Genomic DNA, 24336 nt, shown 5'->3' with positions numbered 1-24336 from the left:
ATGTGGCCAGCATGGCTAAGCTGCTTCTGGCACACGGAAACGCCGTTTACCTTCCCGCCAGAGCGGTACCTATTTATCTATTTGCACTTTGACGTGCTTTCGAATAGCTAGGTTGGCAGGAGCAGGGACCAAGCAACGGGAGCTCACCCCGTCACGGGGATTCGAACCGCCAACCTTCTGATCGGCAAGTCCTAGGCTCTGTGGTTTAACCCACAGCGCCACCTGCCTCCCTTATTCAGACTTAGTATTTCCTAGCAAAACTCCTGTCAAGGAAACCGAACTCCTTTGGGGGCAAAAGCACAGGTCTTTTTCTCTCTTAATATACTCGGATAATCACTGGGAGGCGAGGGGATGAGTTGCATTCAACAGAGGAGCTGCCGGGAGACAGGATTCCCCTGAATAGGAATCTCCTCCTTCCTGCAGCCTTACACTGTCAAAAAGTCATTGCCAATTTCTCATTTTTTCCAATTGGATAACCCGCCCTTCAAATGGGCCCATCATCATTCCCAGGACAATACTGCAAGGAGGGTCTATAAAGGGTTACACCCAACACTGGTTCACAGAGTAGACTCATTGAAATTAGTGGACAGGACTAACTGCAGTCTACAGTGGTACCTCGGGTTAAGAACTTAATTCGTTCTGGAGGTCTGTTCTTAACCTGAAATTGTTCCTAACCTGAGGTACCACTTTAGCTAATGGGGCCTCCCGCTGCCGCCCGATTTCTGTTCTCATCCTGAAGCAAAGTTCTTAACCCGAGGTACTATTTCTGGGTTAGCAGAGTCTGTAACCTGAAGCGTCTGTAACCTGAAGTGTCTGTAACCCAAGGTACCACTGTATTTGTTTCAGGGGGTCTACAGGAATTTGAATGCAGCCCATATAAAGGTAAAGGTAAAGGACCCCTGGACGGTTAAGTCCAGTCAAAGGCGATTATGGGGTTGCGGCGCTCATCTCGCTTTCAGTCCGAGGGAGCCGGCATTTGGCCACAGACAGCTTTCCGGGTCATGTGGCCAGCAGGACTAAACCGCTTCTGCTGCAACAGAACACCGTGACGGAAACCAGATCACATGGAAACGCCGTTTACCTTCCCACTGCAGTGGTACCTATTTATCTACTTGCTCTGGTGTGCTTTCGAACTGCTAGGAGCTGGGACAGAGCAACGGGAGCTCACCCCGTTGTGGGGATTTGAACCGCCAACCTTCTGATTGGCAAGCCCAAGAGGCTCAGTGGTTTAGACCACAGCGCCACCCGCGTCTGCAGCCCACATATTGCAAAACGACACAGGGTTGTTGTTGTTTTAAAGCACCTTTCTACTAAATACAGTGGTTTAAAATACTTGCCAAGACTTTATACACTAGCTTGGATTTATTATTGGGGGGGGCATCTCCCAGGTTGCCCGCCTTGCCCCCTTTATTTCTGATGGGTGGCTCATAGGAATAAACAGGGCAACAAAGGAGCAGGGAATATAAAGCAAGTTCAGTTTTCGTAGGGAATCTGTGCTTTTGCCTTGAGCTCCGATCATGCCTCTTGCTTGCTTGGACATCAGGGCCAGAGAGACAGTTGTGTGCGTGTGCTTCGGAACAAGCCAAGTGGTGCAGTGGTTAGAGTGCTGGACTTGGACCTGGGAGAGCAGAGTTCGAATCCCCACTGGGATAAAGCTCACTGGCGACCTTGGGGGGGGCAGTCACTGCCTCGCAGCCTAACCTACCTCGCAGCATTGTTGTGGGGATTAAAGGAGGCCAAGGAGGAGTCATGTACGCCGCCTTGCGCCACGGCATATAAATGCAATAAATAGTGTTTACAGCTGCTGTATCGCAGGGGGTTGGACTAGATGACTCGGGATACCTTTGCAAAGGTACAATTATGCTCCACCCACTTTGGCCTCTGGCCCCGCCCACTGGCTGGCAGCACCCCCACCCCACCCTTTGGAGTGAAGAAATCTTCCCTTCCTGTGTAGGACAGCAAACTGCAAGGCGAAAAAGATGCGGAGTTTTAGTGTTTTTAGTTTTTAATAGGTTAATTTCTGCAAAGCCGAGAGAGAGAGAGAGAGAGAGAGAGGCAATGGGTTGGCGGAAAGGAAGAGTGTAATTCGCGTCCCAAACGCAGACGAGAGGTGGGGGGAATCGAGGGGGGGTGCAGAGGAAAGACAGTACCTTGCCGTCGTATCTTTGCTTCAGCATATCTCTCCCCCCGACTTTCAAAGCCTGGATGTCCCTCTTAGTCTGGGAGTACCTCTCCTTCAACCTATGAAGGTCAGGAGAAAGCTGGTATCCCCCCCCCCAAAAAAAAAGCCAGCATGAGGACAGAGGAAGCCACGGCAGCAAGGAGGGGGGAAGCAGAGACAGAAAAATCCAGGTAAGCAGACACACGATGCTCCAAGCCAAGACCCAGAAAAAAAGGCAAAAGACCCCAAACCACCAGCAAGCCACCCTCAAATTAGCAGTGGGGTTAGGACAGCCAACAGCCAGAAGCAGCCCTGACACAGCCTTTGACTGTCCAGAAAGGGCCCTCCGTCCCTGATCCCTTATTTGAGTGGGTGTGGCATAATGGTTAGAGTGCTGGACCAGGACTGGGGTTCGAATTCCTCCACTGGGCCATGCTGCTCACTGGGTGTGACCTGAGGGGATAGTCGCTGCCTTCTCTCAGCCGAGCCTCCCGCACAGGGTTGATGTGGGGATTAAAAGAGGAGAGAGTCCTATGTATGCCACCTGGAACTCCGTAAGAGGAAAAAGGCGGGTGATAACTGCTGTGTAATAAATAAGGAAATCAAATGTGGCTGGACTCTTTCACTTTCAGCAGCCCCAGTGGCCAGCATGGGCAACGGTCAGCTCTCCCTGCTGGTGATTCCCAGCCACTGCTATTATGGGGCATATTGCCTCTGACAAGGGAGCTGCAAGATTCTCTCCCTGTCCTGTTACCTTTGGCTGGAAAGAGACTTTGTGCTTTGTTGGTTCCGCCCCCGGCTTGCTCTCCTCCCCAGATTCCTCGCTGTAGCTCTCGAACTCGCTGGAGCTCCAGCCTAGATCTTCAGTCTCCTGTGGTCCATCTTGATGGACATCTTCGTAGATGAGGCTCTTGTCCGAATCTGAAAGGACGAGACAGGGAGTTAGCGAAAAGGACCACAGAGACGCAACAACAGGCGCGACTGGGAAAGGATGGTGATGGGTGGATACTGGTCCTCTGAAACAGGAACCTTCCAAGGGAGAGAAGGAAAGGAAAAAGGGTGTGAATAGAATATGATGAGAGACGACAGGCAGAGCAAGGCAGCCCCTGAAAGTGGAAGGAGGAAATAACACAGAGAATGAGGAATAATGTTTCCAGTATGATGAATTAAGGCAGGAAAAGGCAGGCCACTTTGCAAAAACCTTCCAGGCTAGAGACCTTCAGTGCTGGAAATCAGAATCATAGAACTGTAGATTCATCTAGCCCAACCCATGCAGTTGCTTTCCTGTAGCTTAACCGGAAGTGAAATTAAAATGGAGGATCTACAGAGCACTTTCTATAGAGTTGTACTATCTTCCTTCACCCACACTAAGTTCATTGTGTACTTTTTTCTGCACAAGGAAAACAGTAATTTGAAAAAGCCACCCTACATCTCGAGCAAACCCCGGTTTGGTGAATCGTCGTTTGATAAACCGTGGCTTGGAGTTCAGTGTTGATGAAGATGCTTTCAGGAAAACAATGCAGGTGGTTGTGATTTAAAATGAATGGGGAGGAGGGAAAACGATCGTGCTCAAGGTAGCAAGACACAAAACCTAGATAGGTAAAGGAGGCATTGTGGGAGGTGCCGTACCACGCTGGATCAGGTCCACATTTTCATAAGGAACGTCATCATAGATCACATCTTCTGGGGCTGGGGGGTTAGCCTGACCACCTGGAACGACAGCAACACAAGGTAGGAAGAGGCAGTGGCTGGATTCGAGGCCAGAAAACATAAAAATAAAATAAACGGGGAAATTTCTACCGCCCGGAAACTCTGGTTGAACCGGCAACTGTTTTCCCACTGCACAGCATTTTCGGAACAGTGCCTGTGCACAGGATCACGTCGCTCGATGAGTAAGGAAGGGACAGCAAAGCCACAATGAGGTCTAGAAGCTTGGGGAGCATGCTCACTGTTTGACAGAGTAGACCCACTGAAGGCAACTGACGTGGCATAACCAGGGGAGGACTGTGGCTCAGTGGGTAGAGCACCTGCCTCGCATACAGAAGGTCCCAGGTTCAATCCCCGACAGCATCTTCAGGCAGGGCTGGGAGAGACCCCTGCCTGAAATCCTGGAGAGCTGCTACCAGTCAGTGCAGACAATACTAAGCCAGGTGGGCCAATAGTCTGACTCAGTGAAAGGCAGCTTCTTATGTTTCCTTCTATACAGAACCACGAGGACTAGAATATTGAGCCGAGGGCCCACATCATTGGCAGAACACCTGCTTGGCAGGCAGAAGGTCCAAAGCTCAACCCACACTGGCAGCATCCCCTGGCAAGGCAGAAATCCTGGAGAGCTGCCAGTCAGTGCAGGCAATATTGAACTAGATGGGTCAATGATCTAGGCTCCATATATGACACAGCATCCTATGTTCTGGGTTCATTCATTAAGCTGGGTACAACCTGTGGGTTGCTGGAACAAAACATGCATGTTTGTACAGTAAAGAGTCCAGAGTACTCCCCAAACCCTCAGATAGTAGACTCACAATGCAGGAATCACAGCTAAAGGATGCCGGACAGATAGCCATCCAACCTTTGCTTAAGAATAATTAATAAATTTATTATTATTATTATTATTATTATTATTATTATTATTATTATTATTATTATTATTATTATTACCCCGCCAATCTGGCTGTGTTTCCCCAGCCACTCTGGGCATCTCACAACAGAATATTAAAAACACAATACAGTGGAACCTCGCATTAAGAACTTAATTCGTTCTGGAGGTCTGTTCTTAACCTGAAACTGTTCTTAACTTGAAGCACCACTTTAGCTAATGGGGGCTCCTGCTGTTGCCGCGCCGCCACTACGCTATTTCTGTTCTCATCCTGAAGCAAAGTTCTTAACCCGAGGTAATATTTCTGGGTTAGCAGAGTCTGTAACCTGAAGCGTCTGTAACCCGAGGTACCACTGTACAGCATTAAACATTAGAAGACTCCATCAGGCAAGGCCTCTTTCCACCTGCCTTGCCCCACCCTCTGGCCCTGGGACTCCTCATAAGGAAGCTGTTCCTTATGAGGAAGAACTGTGAGGGGAGAGACTCCATCAGGCAAGGCCTCTTCCCACCCTCTAGTCTCTGCTTCTCAATTTGTATTGTATTATTTTACGTACTGTGGCTTGCCGTTGTTTCATTGATTATAGCTTAGAAATTACTTATTGTAACTGTTGAGTGGATTTCTGTTTAACTTTTATACGTTGATATTATTATTTTATACTATAACAATTGCTGAGTGTTACTTTTTGATGTAGGTTGCTTGTTTTAAAGTTCTGTTTTATTATCACATTTTTGTATCGCATTAGATTGCTAGATCTTCGGCTCGTAAACCGCCTTGAGTATTGTAAGATGGAAAGACGGTATACAAATAAAAAAATGATGATGGTGATGGGCTGCCTTCAGATGTCTTCTAAAACTAAGATGGTTGCTTATTTCCTTGATATCTGAAGGGAGGGCGTTCCATAGGGCGGGCGCCACCACCGAGAAGGCCCTCTGTCTGGTTCCCTGTAACCTCACTTCTCAAAATGAGGGAACCGCCAGAAGGCCCTCAGAGCTGGACCTCAGTGTCCGGGCTGAACGATGGGGGTGGAGACACTCCTTCAGGGATACTGGGCTGAGGCCGTTTAGGGCTTTAAAGGTCAGCACTAACACTTTAACATGAATGAATGACCAAATCAAAGAATTGTAAGGTTGGGAGAGATCCCAGGTGTTTCCACTCCCTGCAATGCAGGGATCAACATAAGGAATCCAGGCCCACGACGAAATAAAAAAAATTGATAAGGACACCACACACAAAAAAGGCAGAAGCATATCTATTAGGAATTTTAGATAAAGATATCCCAAAAGATAAAGCTAACTTATTTCTATACGCGACAACAGTGGCAAGAATTTTGATTACTAGCTATTGGAAAGAAGACAGCATCCCAACAAAAAGAGAATGGTTGGGGGAACTTTTCGAGTACCTGGAAATAGCAAAACTGACGGATATAATAAGGAGAAAATCCAAAACCATGGTTATGAAGCAATGGGAGTTCTTAAATGATTATTTACAAAACCAGGGCTCGACTATAAAAATCTGGTTGTGTTTAGAATAATCTTGTGCGTAATATAAAAAATACAAAGTGAGACATTAAGGAAATCCAAAGGGAAAATATGAAGAACAGAGGATCTGATGAACGGGTTATTAAAAACGCGTGAGGCAAACGGTGCAAGTCTTTTTTAAAAAACAACAACACATTTTAAGGTAGATAAGGACAAGATGAAATTATATAATTGAATATAAATATAGATGGGAAATGGCTATGTATAGTGAATACTTATCTACTTTTACAAATTTTCACCTATGATCCTTTTCTTTTACTTCTTTATTTTTTCTTTGTTCTTTTTTGATATCTTATCTTTCATTTCACTTCTTTATTGTGAATAGCATTTTATAGAGGTATAAATAACTGTAAATATGAAAAGAGGCAAAGTATTCTCTAATTTTTTTCCTTGGTTATATGTATTTTCTTTTTCCTTGGTATTCTCTTTTGTTGTAAATATGTATGTTTTCTAATTTGTACTTAATAAAAATAAACAAATTTTAAAAAGAAAAAGAGGAATCCCGGCCCAAATGTCGCATCACCCAAGGCCATTACCTCGCCGGGAGTTCCTCCGTTTCCAGCTGTGAGACCGCACCCCAGTTTGCGCGCTCCCGGCAATCTCCCCATTGCTGACGGCACCCAGGAACCTGAAGGCAAAAAGGGACAACCTTGAGACGGGCCGATCCCTCAAGCCATTTCCTCCACACCCAGCAGCCCAAAAGACCTGTAAACTCCCAGCGGCTCAGCGCACCTGCTCTTCGCTTTTAAAAAAACAGGCACACAAACAGGGATCCTGTTCAGGAGGAGGATAGCCGCGGGCAGGCGGTCAAGGACATAGTTATGACTGAAGTTCTCACCCTGGGCCAGCAGGGGGATACTGTGGATAGTTTTCACTCAGGTCCACATATGCAAATAAGGGATTGAAAGTGACGTTCAGTGATTGGATAATTACAGAAAATGGTTACTGTTGCATTTCTAGTGGAGCTCTATATAAGCAGGCTGGCTGAACCCTTCAGTTCAGTTCAGTTCTGTTCTGGCCTGTGAATAAACAAGAGCTGTTCGAAGAATCGCTGTGTCGTCTGATATGTTCACCCACAACTTAACAGACATCCACCTCCAGATCTTCGCAGTGTGGTTTCTCGCAAACGCAGAAAGTCAGTGCTCTTTTACAGATGTTGCCAAACCGGTTTGCGGCACTTGCAAGGTTCTTGAATTCACAGGAGTGATTTTTAAAAGGGTGTTTTGCTTTACAACCCAGAGAAAAGCTGCTCCACACACACACACACACACACACACACACACACACCACTCCTAAGTATTCTGGCCAAAAAGCAGCATTTTTACCTTGTTGAATCACCCCAAGATCTTATGATGAATCTAATAAATAAAACAGGTAAATTTGGGAATTTTTTAGCTTAGAGAAAAGGCTAGTAAAAGGTGATATGGTAGACATTTCTAGAATTTTGCGTGGCATTGGAGAAAGCGCGTAAACAAGTTTGCTTCCCCCTCACTGGAACGCACGGAAGCTGAATGTTGGAAGACTCAGGAGAGGCAAAAGGAAGTCTGTCCTAGAATCATAGAATCATAGAATCATAGAGTTGGAAGAGACCACAAGGGCCATCGAGTCCAACCCCCTGCCAAGCAGGAAACACCATCAGAGCACTCCTGACATATGGTTGTCAAGCCTCTGCTTAAAGACCTCCAAATTAGGAGACTCCACCACACTCCTTGGCAGCAAATTCCACTGTCGAACAGCTCTTACTGTCAGGAAGTTCTTCCTAATGTTTAGGTGGAATCTTCTTTCTTGTAGTTTAGATCCATTGCTCCGTGTCCGCTTCTCTGGAGCAGCAGAAAACAACCTTTCTCCCTCCTCTATATGACATCCTTTTATATATTTGAACATGGCTATCATATCACCCCTTAACCTCCTCTTCTCCAGGCTAAACATGCCCAGCTCCCTTAGCCGTTCCTCATAAGGCATCGTTTCCAGGCCTTTGACCATTTTGGTTGCCCTCCTCTGGACACGTTCCAGTTTGTCAGTGTCCTTCTTGAATTGTGGTGCCCAGAACTGGACACAGTACTCCAGGTGAGGTCTGACCAGAGCAGAATACAGCGGCACTATTACTTCCCTTGATCTAGATGCTATACTCCTATTGATGAGGCCCAGAATTGCAGAATCTTCATGCAGCACAGTTAAAATGTGGAACTCCCTGCCACAGGAGGCAGAAATTGCCACCAACGTGGAAGGCTTTAAAAGAGAAGCAGACAAATTTGTGGAGGAGAATTAGGTTCCTGGCGACTACTAGCCATGAGGGCCAAGCCATGGCCTTCACAGCTGGAGGCCTCAGTGCGTCTGAATACCAGTTGCAGGAAACTGCAGGAGGGGAGGGTGGTATTGTGTTCGAATCCTGATTGTGGGTTTTGGAGCATCTGGTTGGGCAACTGTGAGAACAGGATGCTGGACCTGAGGGGCGACCAGCCTGATCCAGCTGTGTACTCCTGATGTTTTTAAGTCACAACTGACTTAACATGGAGTCCTTATTTGACTTCAGTGAAATTTTGTTTTATCAAAATGTTTTAAATGTTAAAGTTTAAAACCCTAAATGACTCATGCCCCCTTGGTAGATTGGGGTGGGCGGGTTTGAGATCAGCAAATAGGTTGGTTTCTCTGCTGCTCTCAGAGGTTGGTTCAGAACAGGGCCTTCTCGGTGGCAGCCCCTAAGTTATGAAGTCCCTCCCACAGAGGATGACTGATACGGCACAGCTTTCAGCAAATCTGAGCATGCAATTCCCTTCCAGGATCATGCGCCAGAGGTGGGCAGGTCCATTTGCAAAAGTGGATGGAAGCAACAGATGCAAATTTCACCTCTGCACATTAGGCTAGCTATTACACGCAAACAGAGTTCAAGGAAACTCTTGCAGCCAAGCAAAAAGCACTTCTGGAAGGTCAACTGGGGAGAGCGGATACATTTGGCCCCCGAACCTGAGGCTCCTCCTCCCCTCACCCCCCCGGCTTTCGAGCATCTACACCTCACACTCGTGCCAAAAGGGCTCCCAGCACAGCTCCCCTGCAGCTACTCAAAACCAGAGGCTCCCTCCCTACAGGCTTGCTATCTAAGAGCAGCAGCACAAGAGGAAAACACAGCAGGGAGGGAAGAGGTTTGCGGCTTCGGGTCTCAACACCTGCCCCACCCACTACCCAAATGGCAGCACAATGGGACAGACTATGCAGTGGGAGAAATTATCCCCAGATCAGCTCAGTTGACCTACCCTTAAAGGTAGCTTGTGGGCCCCGAGTCTGCAGCTCCGGCTTCCAAAGGCTGCTGCGCCATTTTATCCTCAACTCCTTTCGCTGCAGTGGAAGGCGCAATTTCTCTCCCTCTTGCCTTTATGCTGACAGTGCCCAGGCAAGGCAGCGATCAATATTTCCGCCTCGCCCTCCTCGGCTGCTTTGCTCCACCCCCCACCAAGCTCAGCATCCTTCTGAAGATGCCAGGCCTCACCTCTTGCTGGCTCTCTGCCTGCCTGCACACAAACACACACACACTTAATGGCTGGGCTTTGGAAATGGATTGCTAAAAGCCTCTAGTTGACAGAGGGGGAAAGCAAAGCTGGAGGCAGTGATGCTTCTGGGTACCAGCTGCTGGAAACCGCAGGAGGGGAGAGCTGCTCCTGTGTTCGAATCTTGCTTGCCGGTTTCCCAGAGGGGCATCTCTGGGCCACTGTGAGAACTGGGTACTCGACTAGGTGAGCCGCTGGCCTGTGTGTGTGTGTGTGTGTGTGTGTGTGTGTGTGTGTTAACATACTTTCCAAATTTATACATTTCACTGATTTTACCCTCATTTTGACATTTACAAAACTTGACTTCCTTTAATTAATTTTAATATCCTTTAATTTTAATATCTTCTGCATATCCAAATTAATTTTAATATCTTCTGCATATCCAAATTAATTAATTTTCCTTTAATTAATTTTAATATCTTCTGCATGTCGAAATTAATTTGTTCATTTATTCATCTACTTTAAATATATACTCTTATGAAACTGCAGGTTGTTACAATAATCCTGTCCTTGTCTGTTTGCAATTTATCTGTAATTTATCCATTCTTTTATAAAAAAAGTTTGTTATCTTGGTTTCTTATTCTTCCGGTAAGCTTCGCCATTTCTGCATACTCTATAAGTTTCTGTGTCCATTCTTCCTTTGCTGGGACCAGCAGACTGTGTGTGTTGTTGTTTTTTTGTTGGGTTTTTTTTTGTGTGTGTGTGTGTGTGTATTACATATATCAAAGGCAGTTGGTGGAGAAGCTTTAATCCCTCAAATCATGAGGTCTAGAAACTTGCTTCTTAAAAGGGGGGGAAATGAAAGCTACGATTGAGAAGCAGAACCACTGTGAGGACAGAATGCTGGATCTACACTGATTTGTAAAAACACTAAAAAACACAACCATAATACCGCTCTCAATGCAAATTTACATTGGCAAGGGATCGCTGCTCTATATCGCATTCTGGTGTCACATTTTTCTAACAAATTTTTAACGTTTTAACTGACCAGTAAACCACTGAGCCTCTTCGGCTTGACGATCAGAAGGTCAGCGGTTCGAATCCCCGTGACAGGGTGAGCGCCCGTTGCTCTGTCCCAGCTCCTGCTAACCTAGCAGTTTGAAAGCACACCAGTGCAAGTAGATAAATAGGTACCACTGAGGCGGGATGGTAAATGGCATTTCCGTGCGCTCAGGCTCCCGTCGCACCAGAAGCGGTTTAGTCATGCCGGCCACATGACCCAGAAAGTTGTCTGTGGACAAACACCGGCTCCCTTGGCCTGAAAGCAAGATGAGTGCCGCAACCCCATAGTCGCCTTTAACTGGACTTAACCATAAGGGGGTCCTTTACCTTTTATATATTAGTCCTTGGTAGGCCATTGCCCTGATCCAGCAGGACTCTTCTGTTCTAAAGGAAAATAATAAGAGAACTGTGCTCCCACCAGACTGGCATATTCTGCAACACATCCTTGAGTCCTGAGTTGAAGAAAAATAAGGCACTCTGCACATGCCCAGAGTTCTCTTACAACCAATCCCTCTTCCCGTGGAACTCTGGGAATTGTAGCTCCATGAGCAGGGGTCTCCCTTAGCGATGCCCAGCCCCCTGAACAAATTTCTGTTCCCAGGAGTCTTTGGAGGAAGCCACGATAACAGCTTTCCTACCAAAGCACCCTGAAATTAATTACGTAATTGTGTTGGTTTTGGATAGAAAGTCAAGTCACTTAGGTTTTAGAAGAACTCCAACTGTAGCAGAATGGGAGTGGCATGAAGGTCCCTTCTGCAATGTGGTGCAGTGGTTAAAGCACTGGACTAGGCTCTGGGGTTCAACTCCCCCAACTCAGCCACATGAAGTTTACCAGGCGATTTTAGGCTAGTAACTCTCAGCCTAAACTACCTCACAGGTTGTTGTGGGGATGAAATGGGAAGGAAGAGAAGTATATATGCCACCTTCAGCTCTTTGGAGCAAAGAAGCTGGGATATCAAAGCAGTAAATTAAAATAAAATAAAGTGTTCTCACCCCACTTTAAACTGTCAAAGAATCTAATGGCAGCCAGGAGCCAACAAAACTAAAAAACTGAATGTGTATTACAATTGTAGGATAGGCCGTGACTGTTTAAGGCGATCCAATATTCTGCAAAAGGCACCTTCTCTAGGTTCATATAATTCTGCCCTTCCCCATTCATAAATCAATAATAGTGCAATTGTAACAACCATTCAAAAATAAATACTTTTCCCCCAGCTGCCACTAGAGGCCACTATTGGACTTCCACCTTGACCACCGCCATCTGGTCTGGGATATCTATTAAAACCTGCCTTTCCACGACATTTTGGAAATCCCCGTCTTCCTGGTTTCCCAAAACTGCTCTCTCTTTTTTTCTAAAGGCCCCCAGGTTCCAAAGTTCATATGTCACCTCCCGGATCTACGTTTCGCAATACCCTGCATCCCTGTTCCTCTGGCCACAAAGCCAAAACTTCAGGAACAAAAGCTTGGGGACACCCATGGAAGAAGATGTTCACCCTTGGCCACTGTGCATGTAAAACGTTCATCAGCCACAACGTGGAGGGAGCCCCCCAGGCTTGCTCTAAGGAAAAAGTGAATTTGGGGGAATCAATCCCTGACTGATCCACAAATGGGAATAAGAGACAAACATGGATACAGGGCACCTCTGTGCATGTGCTGAGGGTCTTTCATGAAAACGCACCATTCAAGTTGGCAGCCACCAGTCAGCATCGCCTCTCGTGGCAGGGAGTTCCATACGCCCTGGGCGGAGGAGGACTTTCTTTTATCCGTATTGAATCTACTTAATCCCGCACAACATTTGTTTTGGACCATCACCATAAGGAAACAATGTAAATATTTAGGCTGTCAACAGCAAAGCTGGCTCTCAGAACCAAATGGCAGGTAATCATCGGGAAGAAAACAGCAATTAAATTAAGTGGGCTTATGGAAATAAGCTGAATAACAGACTGATTAAGCAACCAGGTTTTTTGAAATATGTTTTGCGGTTTTTTCCCCCTCCTTAAGAATCTGCAGGCAGAAAGCAGCATGGTGGCTTTCTTGAGCTGTACTCTGCAATGTCGTGCGGACCCACATAGAGGAAAATTGCTATTTCAGGAGAAATGTTTAGCTGGTCTGCTTATATACCGCTGTGGATTTTACCTTTGCAGAGTTAAAAACATAAGAGCTCTGCCACATCAAGCCAGTGGCCCATCTAATCTGCATCGTGTTCTCACAGTGGCTGACCAGATGTCACAAAACAGAAACTCAGAAACAGCATCCGAGCACAACATCCCTCTCTCCTCTTGCAATTTCCATCACTGCCTCTGACAGTAGAGGCAGAATAGGGCCATTGCGACCAGGAGCAATCCATAGCCCTCTTCTCCTCCATGAATTTGTCCCATCCTCTTTTAAAGCCATCCAAGTTGGCGACCACCGCTGCCCCTTGTGGCAGCGGGTTCCACAGGTTAGCTCTGCGCTATGTGAAGGAGGTTTCCCAGTAGTGATGTATGGAAGTGAGAGATGGACCATAAAGAAGGCTGATCGCCAAAGAATTGATGCTTTTGAATTCTGGTGCTGGAGGAGACTCTTGAGAGTCCCATGGACTGCAAGAAGATCAAACCTATCCATTCTTAAGGAAATCAGCCCTGAGCGCTCACTGGAAGGATAGGTCCTGAAGCTGAGGCTCCAATACTTTGGCCACCTCATGAGAAGACAAGACTCCCTGGAAAAGACCCTGATGTTGGGAAAGATGGAGGGCACAAGGAGAAGGGGACGAGAGAGGACGAGATGGTTGGACAGTGTTCTCGAAGCTACCAGCATGAGTTTGACCAAACTGCGGGAGGCAGTGGAAGACAGGAGTGCCTGGCGTGCTCTGGTCCATGGGGTCACAAAGAGTCGGACACGACTAAAAGACTAAACAACAACAACAAATGTGAAGGAGAATTTTCCTGTATCAGACCTGAATCTTCAAACATTCAGCTGCGTTGCACGGCCACCGATTCTAGTGTCACGAGAGATGGAGGGAAACTTTCCTTCATTGTATACGCTTCTACCAGGTCTCTTCTTAGTCCTCTTTTCTCTAAACGACCCAAATGCTGCAACATTTCTTCATATGTGGAACTGGTTGCTCTCTGCAACCTTCCTCTTGGAAAGTAGGAGGCTTTCAGGGAAACCACTTCCAGGCAGGCAAAATCCCTCAAAAAGGGGACAAGGCAGGGCTAGGGAGAGGCTTGGCCAGGGGAGGCTTCTGGGGGCCACATCCAGAGGTTCAGGGGTCCACATTAGCCCCTCCAGGCCTGAGGTGCAGCCCCAACACACACACACCCCTTGTTAGACCCTAGCCATAACAATAACAGCCAAGCCAATCTGGGGGGGGGGGGGCTGTGGAACAAGAGTTTTATCTGCGAAGCAATTTTCACACAGAGACGCCCACATTTGAATATGTTCCCCAGGATCCTTGCGTCAATATCAAACACGAAAAACCTGCCTTCTTAAAGTTGCTAAACTTTGTTGCTTACACCCAGTAAGGCTTTGCAAACCAACCAACCAACAAATCTGAACAGCGCTTGACACCCAGAAGTGAATTCCTGGCTGACAAATTGGAGACCTTTTCAGTCCCAGTGGTACTGATTCAAACCGCCTGGACTTTATACGTGCTCAGAGGAACTCTCGTTCCTTGGTTCCCCCTAAATTGATTTTTGAATTCTGAATTTATTGTTATTCACGTTTTATACTGTATTTTATGCTGTTCTTGTTGCATCAATTGTTTCAAATTTGTTGTTAGCAGCCCTGAGCCCGGTTTTCTGAACCGGGAAGGGCGGGGTACAAATAAAAATTTAGTATTATTATTATTATTTTAAGTTAGGTCTCCCATACTGAGCTGCTGTTTTCCACCTAGTTCCACCTGGTAGGGATTAGGATTAGGATTAAAAACACATTTTTCCTCCTCCAAGGCTGAAGCCTGCCTTGCACGGGGGAAACTTGGACTTCTCCTGCCCCCACCCCCTTACCTTGAGAGGAAAAGGCTGTTGAAACACCCATAATCTAAGCTGCCAGACCAGGCCATGTAAACAAGAACTTCCCTTGACACTCAAGGCCTGCAGGCACTGCTGGCTGCAACCCAAAAGCTCCCTCTCTTATCACCTGGAGAGGGAGGAGCTAAGGAGTCAGTAGGGAAGAGGGAGCTACCTGCCCTTTAACCCTTCAGCTGCCAGATCCAGAAAACAACCCAAGGACTATAGGAGGAAGCAGCTACCACAATCTCCCAGCATCTCTCCTGAAATTGATACCCCCCAGAAGATGTCTCTGGGCTAGCCAGGGTGATAGCCCAAGCCTCAGGTGAGCCAGGGTGAGGCCTCGCAGATGGAGCTGGACTACAACTCCCATTGGCGCCAGGTCAGGGATGGTAAAAGGAAGCTAGATTCCATCTGGAGCAGTGCCTTGGCTCTCCAGCTGGTTTTAGACTACAATTCCCATCATCCCTGACTGCCGACTCCTAACTGAACTCCATTCAATATCTTTGACAGCTTCTTTAATCCAAGGCAGGGTTTCCCAAATCTGGGTCTCCAGCTGGTTTTTTGGACTACAACTCCCATCATCCCTGGCCACTGGTCCTGCTAGTTAAGGATGATGGGAGTTGTAGTCCAGAAACAGCTGACCCGAGTCGGGGAAGCCCTGATTTGTACAGCCACGGTTTTCTCCTCCCTGCTTTAGAATAAAGCAGAGTTGTGATGGAGGCAGCCACGGGCAGCGAAGGCAAGTGAGGATCTAGTTCAGGAATGGGCAAGCTGCTACGGCTGGACAACAACTCCCATCATCATCCCCAGCCAGAATAACCAATGTTCATTGCCAAGTTGCCTTCCAGAAGCATCTGAAAAGTGACAGGTTCTCCATTGCTGTGTTAAAAGAAGGCAGAGTTGTGATGGAAGTAGCCCAGGGCATTGAAGGCAAGTGAGGGTCTAGTTCAGGGATGGGGAGCCTGTGACCCTACAGGTGTTCCTTGACCAGCCCAAGACAGCATGACCAGTGGTCAGGGAGGACCAGTGGCAGGGCCGGATTTAGGTTTGATGAGGCCTTAAGCTACTGAAGGTAATGGGGCCCTTTTTATTATTTATTTATTTATTTATACATACATACATACATACATACATACATACATACATACCCCGCCCATCTGGCTGGGTTTCCCCAGCCACTCTGGGCGGCTTCCAACAAAGTATTAAAATGCAGTGGTCTGTTAAACATTAACAGCTTCCCTAAACAGGGCTGCCTTCAGATGTCTTCTAAAAGCCTGGTAGTTGTTCTTCTATTTGACATCTGGCGTTCCACAGGGCAGGTGCCACTACCGAGAAGGCCCTCTGCCTGGTTCCCTGTAATTTGGCTTCTCGCAGTGAGGGAACCGCCAGAAGACCCTCGGCGCTGGACCTCAGTGTCCGGGCAGAACGATGGGGGTGGAGACACTCCTTCAGGTATACTGGACCAAGGCCGTTTAGCTGTCCTTTGTCAACAACAAATTGTCACTGTTTTTTGTGTTGAATATATGACAAATGGTAATTTATGGACCTAATAGGTATCTAAAACCATTTGCACATAACAAATAAAAGGTAAAGGGATCCCTGACCATTAGGTCCAGTCGTGACCGACTCTGGGGTTGCAGAGCTCATCTCGCTTTATTGGCCAAGGGAGCTGGTGTACAGCTTCCGGGTCATGTGGCCAGCATGACTAAGCCACTTCTGGCGAACCAGAGCAGCACACGGAAACGCTGTTTACCTTCCCACCAGAGCGGTACCTATTTATCTACTTGCACTTTGACGTGCTTTCGAACTGCTAGGTTGGCAGGAGCAGGGACCGAGCAATGAGAGCTCACCCTGTCGTGGGGATTCGAACCGCCGACCTTCTGATCAGCAAGTCTTAGGCTCTGTGGTTTAACCCACAGCGCCACCCGCGTCCCATTTTAAATTAATAAAGATACATTCCAGGCATAACCTCTGGAAAGGAAAGGTTGCCCTGAGAAACACTGATGCCAAAAGGAGGAAGGGTGAGGCAGCTGGGATTTTCTTCCCCCCATCTCACAAATGCTCGTTTTCCGTTCTTGCTTTTTAAAAATATTATATATCTACAGTATGCATGCACGAATTTTTTTTAGAGCCACTTACTCCGAATGCGTCTGTGAGCCCAGGTGATCTGCCGGGAAAGAAATAGACAAAAGATGGTCAGTTGGTACCCAAGAAAGCCATCAGTTCTTGTGTCACAGAATCATAGCTGCTCACCTAGCACAACCACCTGAAATACAGGAATCACAACGTATCAGATTGGTTACTATGGCTCAGAGACATAGCTGTCAACTTTCAGATTTGAAAATAAGGGATCAGCAGCCTCACCTGTCCCGGGGACAGTCTATGGGATATCTAACAATCCAGGATAGCAGCGGGAAGCAGCGGGAAATGGTGCTGGAATAAGGGAATTTCACGCAAAAAAAGAGAAGGTTGACAGCTATGCTCAGAGGGGGTTGGAGGAAGGCCAGAGAGACCTGGGTTCGAATCCCCATCCGACTATGAAGCTTAATGGGATGACCTTTGTTCCACCTCAGCCCTGACCTAACTCACAGGGTCGTTGTGAGGTTGAAAATGGAGGAAAGGGCAGGGCAAGCGAAGCGTCAATTCTGAACTCCCTGGTTTTAATTGAGCAAGATCATAGGTAGGCAAACTAAGGTCCGGGGGCCGGATCCGGCCCAATCGCCTTCTAAATCCGGCCAGTGGACAGTCTGGGAATCTGCATGTTTTTACATGACTAGAATGTGTGCTTTTATTTGAAATGCATCTCTGGGTTATTTGTGAGGCATAGGAATTCATTCATTTTTTCTTCTTTTTTTCAAAATATAGTCTGGCCCCCCACAAGGTCTGAGGGACAGTGAACCGGCCCCCTGCTGAAAAAGTTTGCTGATGCCTGAGCAAGATACCTTTTTTAAAAAGAGAGACTGAAAATCTGAGAACAGGACATTATTGAACGGAAACCCGCTCTTTAATGCAGAATCTAGATGAGCCCTTCGGTTTTAACCATTACTGGGTACTGGACCCTGAGAACTGGAAGGGTCTCTGGGCATCATCCAGACTGACCCCCACCCCAAAACCCACAAGCTGCCGGTAACCAGTAAAGGGTTGAAACTGGTTCAGAAGCCTGGTATAGACGCGCTTACCAAGGTTCGAGTCAGAATGGGTCATAGGAACCCGGTCCTCCAGCAAAGCCTCTTCGGTCTCCCAGTCATCCAGGGGTTCAAGGTCGTCGCTGATGCTGGATCTGCGCCTCTGAGGTGGGCCCTGCACAGCCCCCCTGGTGCCCAGCTCGGTCCTGGCATTGCTGACCACCAGCCGGCCGTCCTCGTCCTCGCTGTCCTCAGAGTCAAAGGCCTCGCCCCCCTCGTCCTCCCCCTCCGTCGAGATCTCCAAAACACCCTGCGTGGCCCCGTCTCCTGGAAAGCAGAAGGGAGCAGGGGGGGACACACAAATCAGCAATTTGGTGGTCTGCAGCCCTTCATTCAGAACAATGAGGGCCAGAAGCTTGCTTTATTTTTAAGGGAAAGTCCACAGCTCAAGGGTGAGAGCACGTGCTTTGCACACAGCCTAAAATCCTGGAGAGCTGCTGCCGGCCAGTGTGGGCAGCACTGAACTAGATGGACAAGTGTTCTGATGCCCTTTAAGCAGATTCTTGTGTTCCTATGTCCCATTTGGCTGTTTTGTTATTATTATTGTTTTATTTCATTGCATTACATTTATACACCTCTTGGTTGTTGTTGTTTTTTTAAAAAAGCTGTTGTTTACAAAAAGATAAAACAAGGAAATCGAGGGGGAAATGCAAGACTTTAAAAGTTAAAATGGAACTCACATCATTTTTCTAAGCGTCTGGGCAGGCTGGCCCATGAATGTTTTTGGCTGGCATTGAAAAGAACACAGCTGTGATAGGAATTTTATGGTCTTAGATATATGGTAATGTTCATAAGTGTACCAACCAAGCACATACATAGATCAGCACAGGAAGGCCAACCTGGAACCATTTTGATTCCTAAACTGAGCAAATGTTTTCTCTGCAAGGTCAAACTGGAAAAGCCTCCCCACTGTCTTTTCCTTCACAAATCCTTTCTTAAGGGCATGTCTGTGTTTGAATAGGGTGTGAGCCTGTGACCTGGCCAGGAACTAAGTACAGCGGTGCCTCGCAAGACGAAAAGAATCCGTTCTGTGATTCTCTTCATCTAGCGCAGGGGTGTCAAACTCAAATTCATCGAGGGCCGCATCAGCAGTTTGGTCACCCTCAAAGGGCCGGTTGTATCTGTAGGACTTACAGTACAGGAGAGAAGGGTTCAGGCAGCCGTTGGATCTGTCACATCACAGGATGGCATGCGCTCAATATAAAAACAAGTGGAGGTTTCCTGAATGCATGTAAAGTGGAGGTTTCCTGTGTAGAACGGCCAGCGCCGCTAGAGGGCAGATGTTCTCTGGCTTGTAGGCCGCCGCGCATGCGCTGAAGAGCCGGCTTTCTTGTGTCAAAAAAAAAAGCGAGAATAAAAGGTGAAGGCTGGCGTCCGGCAGCGGCTACACGGGCCACATGACGAGGTCTGGCGGGCCGGATTTGGCCCGCGGGCCTTGTGTTTGACACCTGTGATCTAGCGTTTCTTTCGTCTTGCGAAGCAAGCCCATTGACGGATTAGCGGATTAGCGCTATTAGCGGCTTTTAGCAGCTTATCTGCTGATTGGATCAGCTGATAAGCGGCTTAGCGGCTTAGAAAAAGGGGGGGAGGGGGAAAACCAGCAGGAACTCGCAAGACATTGTCCTCTTGCGAAGCAAGCCCATAGGAAATTTGTTTTGCGAAGCATCTCCAAAACGGAAAACTCTTTCGTCTAGCGAGTTTTCCGTCTTGCGAGGCATTCGTCTTGCGGGGCACCACTGTATCTATCACTACAAAAGAATGGCCAGGCTCCCCAGGCAATCCAGTCAAGTAACCTGCCAGACAGGAGATAAACAACAACAGGAGAAAAACAGTATTCAAATTTCTGTTTTAGACCGCCTTTTCTGTGATGTAGGTGTGATGTATCTGAGGGATGGTCTTAGGTTACACCCCTTCTGTGATGTATGTATGATGTTTTTGGGGGGTGGTCTTGATCTACAGGGTGGCAATTTCAAAAGTCTTTATAAGGCCTTGCACACCATTTTTCTGGGTCCCTCCTCTCTCCTGTGGGTGAGGGGAGCACCCTGTTGCAACAGATCAATAAAGGCCAAGCCTACAGGCTGCTGTTTTGCTCCAAGTTATCCTGGTTGGTGTCTCTTTTTTTTGTCCAAGGGAGCCCTCGGATTTTTCCGTTAACACAGCACTGCTTGTTATCAATAGGTAGGGAGTTCCGAAGTGCAGGAGCTGGTTGAGCCCTTGCAAATGCAGAACGAGAATTATGTGGCAAATATAATAGTGCCAGTTCCAATTGAAGCATTAAAAAAGGTGCATAGAGATTCCTTTGTTCTCCCCATATTCCAATTTTTTTTAAAAAAAAATATAACCCGATAATAGTTTATTTTGCCTTGCGGCAAACGGTGAGCGCGGGGGAGTGTTTGCAAACTCAAGCCGCTGTCATTAAACAGGTTTGCAGGTGGCGGCGAGGTTTTATGCCTCAGGATTAATCCCCTGCTTTCTGGCAGGAGCTCAAGGCTAGGAGGGCGTGCTAAATTGGGAGCAGGAAGGAACCAAATACTGTGCTAGAAGCTCTGCCCTCTGTTGCCAAGTTCTAAACTGACCTGGCTGGCGATGGAAGGAAAAGGTCTTAGACTTCTGTCTGCTGATTTCACATAACCATAGAACTGTAAGCTGGAAGGTACCCCCCAAAACATCTAGCCCAGTGTTTCCCAACCTTTTTTGGGCAAAGGCACACTTGTTTCATGAAAAAAATCTCGAGGCACACCACCATTACAGCCCCGTGACGTCAGCGCGCAGCGTCACGCCGGGAGGGACATGAATTGCTAGCAAATTACATAATCACCTCCTTGAGGGCTGGCTCATCTTCTCCGAAGGCAGAACCCCATTAATTAACAGCACAGACTCACACCATAGCCAAGACGAGGGGGGAAAACCTCAGTCATGCACAGTCATGCACATGTGGGGGCTAAATGAGGACGAAGACCGGGCAGAGAGCAGGGTTCAAATCACCCCACCTGGCCAGGACAATCCCTGGGTGCTCCCTTGGGCCACTCGCCTGACCCACCTCGCAGGGCTGTTGTTGCAAGGATAACACGGGGAGAACCACGCGCGCCCCCGGGAGCTCCTTGGAGGAGAAAGCGGGCGATAAATGCAATGCACGAAATATATGAGAGGCGACCAGGTTTTGCAGGTGAGGGGCCCCCGCCAGCCTCCGCTTCCAACACCCGGCACAACGACGCCAAAGTTTCCCCCCAGGCTCGGCTCGGGGAGCAGCGCTGCTCCCCCCGGCTCCCCTTTGCCCTCCTGGCTCTCTCTGCCGCCCACTGGGGACCCCCCTCACCTGCCAAGTCCGGAGCGCTGGTGGAAGTTGCATGCATGCATGCAGGGCGCCGCGTTGCCATTGCATTGCACTGCACTCCATGCAACGCCTGCACGCATGCATTGCCTTGCACGCCCGCCAAGGGGTCTCCCCGCGGTCCGATGCGTCCCCTCCGGCGCGGATGCAGCATTGCAAAAATAACCCCCCCCCCGACGCAGCCCTACCTGGGGGGCAGCCTCCGCCTCCGCCGCTCCGCCTCCGCGGGGATCCCCGGGCTCCATCCTGCCGCCCGATCTCGGCGGGGGCGCAGGCAGGCTGCGCGGGGTCTGCGCGGAAGAGCCCCTGCCCACCTGGCCGCCGCCGCTGCGCTCATTCCATGGCCGGGAGAAGAGCGCTTCAAACAAAACGCCCGGCCCGCCAGGCCACGCTGGGAAACATAGTTCGCGCACCCCGCGCGGGCGCGGAGCCCAAGGGCAAGGGGACTACGGATCCCGGCAGCCCCCGCGCCAGGGACGGAGGGGGAGAGGCCGGGTGCAGGGATGGAGGGACGGGTGGGCGAGCGAGTGAGTGAGTGGCAGCCGCTAAGCCTTGGCCGAGAGCCAGGAAGGGCCTCCCCGGAGGAGGAGGAGGGAGGCGCAGAGCGGGAGGGAGGGAGGGAACCCCAGGGGTCATCTAGTGACGGCGCCCCAATCGAAAATTTGACTTTTAAAAAAAAAATCTTTTGAATTTTTTAATTTTTCCCGCGGCACACCAGGCAACATCTCGCGGCACACTAGTGTGCCGCGGAACAGTGGTTGAGAAACACGGATCTAGCCCAACCCCCCTGCAAAGATGTTTATAACATGATGCGTAGCCTGGAGAAAGCAGCTAGAGAAAAGTTTTCCTCCGTCTCTTGTAACGTCAGAAGCCACAGCCACCCACTGAAACCAAACACTGAAAGATTCAGAATGGATAAAATACCGGTAACTGTGCAGAAACAACCTAACACATTTTGCAAAGCACTTTCAAGACTTATGTGTCGATTGCTGAAAAAATACACCCAGGACCTCCCCCCCCCCGACTTTTATTTATTTTTTAAAAATATTTTATTAAGGATTTTCTTGTTTTACAGAAGTACCGTAAGTGTAATGCCTCGTGTGTGTCGTCCCCCCATGTAACATTTTTACAAATCCGTTTCATTTGTTGAGGCATTAGGGGGAGAAGAAAAGAAAAAGAAAAAAGAAAGGGGGGTGGAGAGAGGGAAGATGGATGGGGGTGGGGTCGGGTGCCGGTGTTTCTATTACAGTGGTGCTCCGCAAGACGAATGCCTCGCAAGACGAAAGAGTTTTCCGTTTAGGAGGTGCTTCGCAAAACGAATCTCCTATGGGCTTGCTTCGCAAGACGAAAATGTCTTGCGAGTTCCTACTGGTTTTTTTTCCTCCCCCCCCCCTTTTCCTAAGCCGCTAAGCCGCTTATCAGCTGATCCAATCAGCAGATAAGCCACTAAAAGCTGCTAAAAGCCGCTAAAAGCCACTAATAGCACTAATCCGCTAATCCGTCAATGGGCTTGCCTCGCAAGACGAAAAAACCGCTAGACGAAGAGAATCATAGAACGGATTCTTTTCGTCTTGCGAGGCACCACTGTATGTTTAATGTATGTAGAGTTTGATGTCAGCGTTGCTTTTGTTGTTCACTTGTGTTCCTTTGGTGTTTGGTGTTTGTTTGTTGTTTCTGCCTCAGCAGCACCAGCGAGGACTAGAAAAGTGCTTTATATCTGCAGGAAAGCTCAGTTTCCCTCTGAACTGCTGGAACATATTCTGCGTCACCTGGGTGGTGGGACGTGTGTCAGTAACCTAGACGTCTGCCCCTGCCCCCATCTTTTTATTTTAAAAATGAAATAAAAATCAGAAAGGTGTCGCTATTTGATGAGGAGTAGAGCAAAGATCAGGTAGACCAGAAGTTGGTGGAGTGAGATTTATAGAAGTTTGGAAAACTGACAGAAAGTACCACCTTCTTTTGGAACCCAAATATTAACACCTAAAGCCGTAACAACTCTGCAAGTAGTTTAAGGAACTGAAGAGGATATAAGAAGTGCATTTGCCATCTTGTTTACAAGCCTGCATCCACCAAATCTTGATGATAGATATAGATAGATAGATGATGATGATGATGATAGATGATAGATAGATAGATAGATAGATAGATAGATAGATATAGATAGATAGATGGATGATAGATGATAGATGATAGATAGAGATATAGATAGAAGATAGATAGATAGATAGATAGATAGATAGATAGATAGATAGATGATAGATAGATAGATAGATGATAGATAGATAGATAGATGATAGATGATAGATAGATTATAGATAGATAATAGAGAGAGAGAGAGAGAGAGAGAGAGAGAGAGAGAGAGATATGATAGATAGATGATAGATAGATAGATAGATGATAGATGATAGATAGATAGATAGATAGATAGATAGATAGATGATAGAGAGAGAGAGAGAGAGAGAGAGAGAGAGAGAGGTAGATAGATAGAGATAGATAGATGATAGATAGATAGATAGATAGATAGATAGATAGATAGATAGATGATAGATAGATGATAGATAGATGATAGATAGATAGATGATAGATCTAAATATAGTTAACTGTGTCTTGAAAGAATTTCATCACCTGGCAGATCTTTTACTTAGCTAATTTTGTTGTCAAATAAAACCTTTTCCCTCCTTAACATCCCTAAGTCTCCAAGTACCAGAGTTTTCTTTAGGAAAAGCAGAAATAGCCAGAAGTAGAGTAAGAGGACATGCCTCAGTGACAGTACCTATCGAAGACGGTTGGGGTGGTTGAGAGGTGGCCATCTCCTTTTCTCTCTGTCTGTGTGTCTGTCTGTCTCTCAACCACTGTTTCCTGACGTTTGTCTCCCGGAGCCTTTCCCTGCTGTTTTCCTAAGCAGAAGGGGGGGAAAGAAATTTGTTCAGGTGGGTCTCTGTTCTTCCAGGAAGCAAATCCCCCAATCTTATTTCCCCCTAATGCTTT

General features: G+C 47.6%; 1 protein-coding gene across 6 annotated transcripts in view; it reads right to left on the bottom strand.

The window, feature by feature from the left end:
- ARHGEF10L (Rho guanine nucleotide exchange factor 10 like) overlaps positions 1-24336 on the bottom strand; it is a 129979-nt gene that overhangs the window by 93416 nt on the left and 12227 nt on the right. For 4 of the 6 annotated variants that reach the window (XM_082229797.1, XM_082229796.1, XM_082229800.1 and 1 more), the window contains exons 2-7: positions 24122-24245; positions 18012-18284; positions 16972-16999; positions 6833-6924; positions 3791-3871; positions 2916-3082 (exon numbers count right to left, since the gene is read on the bottom strand). In XM_082229797.1, the coding sequence (XP_082085923.1) occupies positions 2916-3082; positions 3791-3871; positions 6833-6924; positions 16972-16999; positions 18012-18284; positions 24122-24245 (765 nt within the window). Of the gene's footprint in view, positions 1-2150; positions 2262-2915; positions 3083-3790; positions 3872-6832; positions 6925-16971; positions 17000-18011; positions 18285-24121; positions 24246-24336 lie in introns of all 6 variants that reach the window. The other 2 variants (XM_082229798.1, XM_082229795.1) reach the window with 1 other exon arrangement.

This window comes from Podarcis vaucheri, assembly GCF_965113315.1.
Source record: "Podarcis vaucheri genome assembly, chromosome: 7".
NCBI lineage: Eukaryota > Metazoa > Chordata > Lepidosauria > Squamata > Lacertidae > Podarcis > Podarcis vaucheri.
Note: the sequence above shows the minus strand (reverse complement) of the source record. Positions and strands in the feature narration are given on the sequence as shown.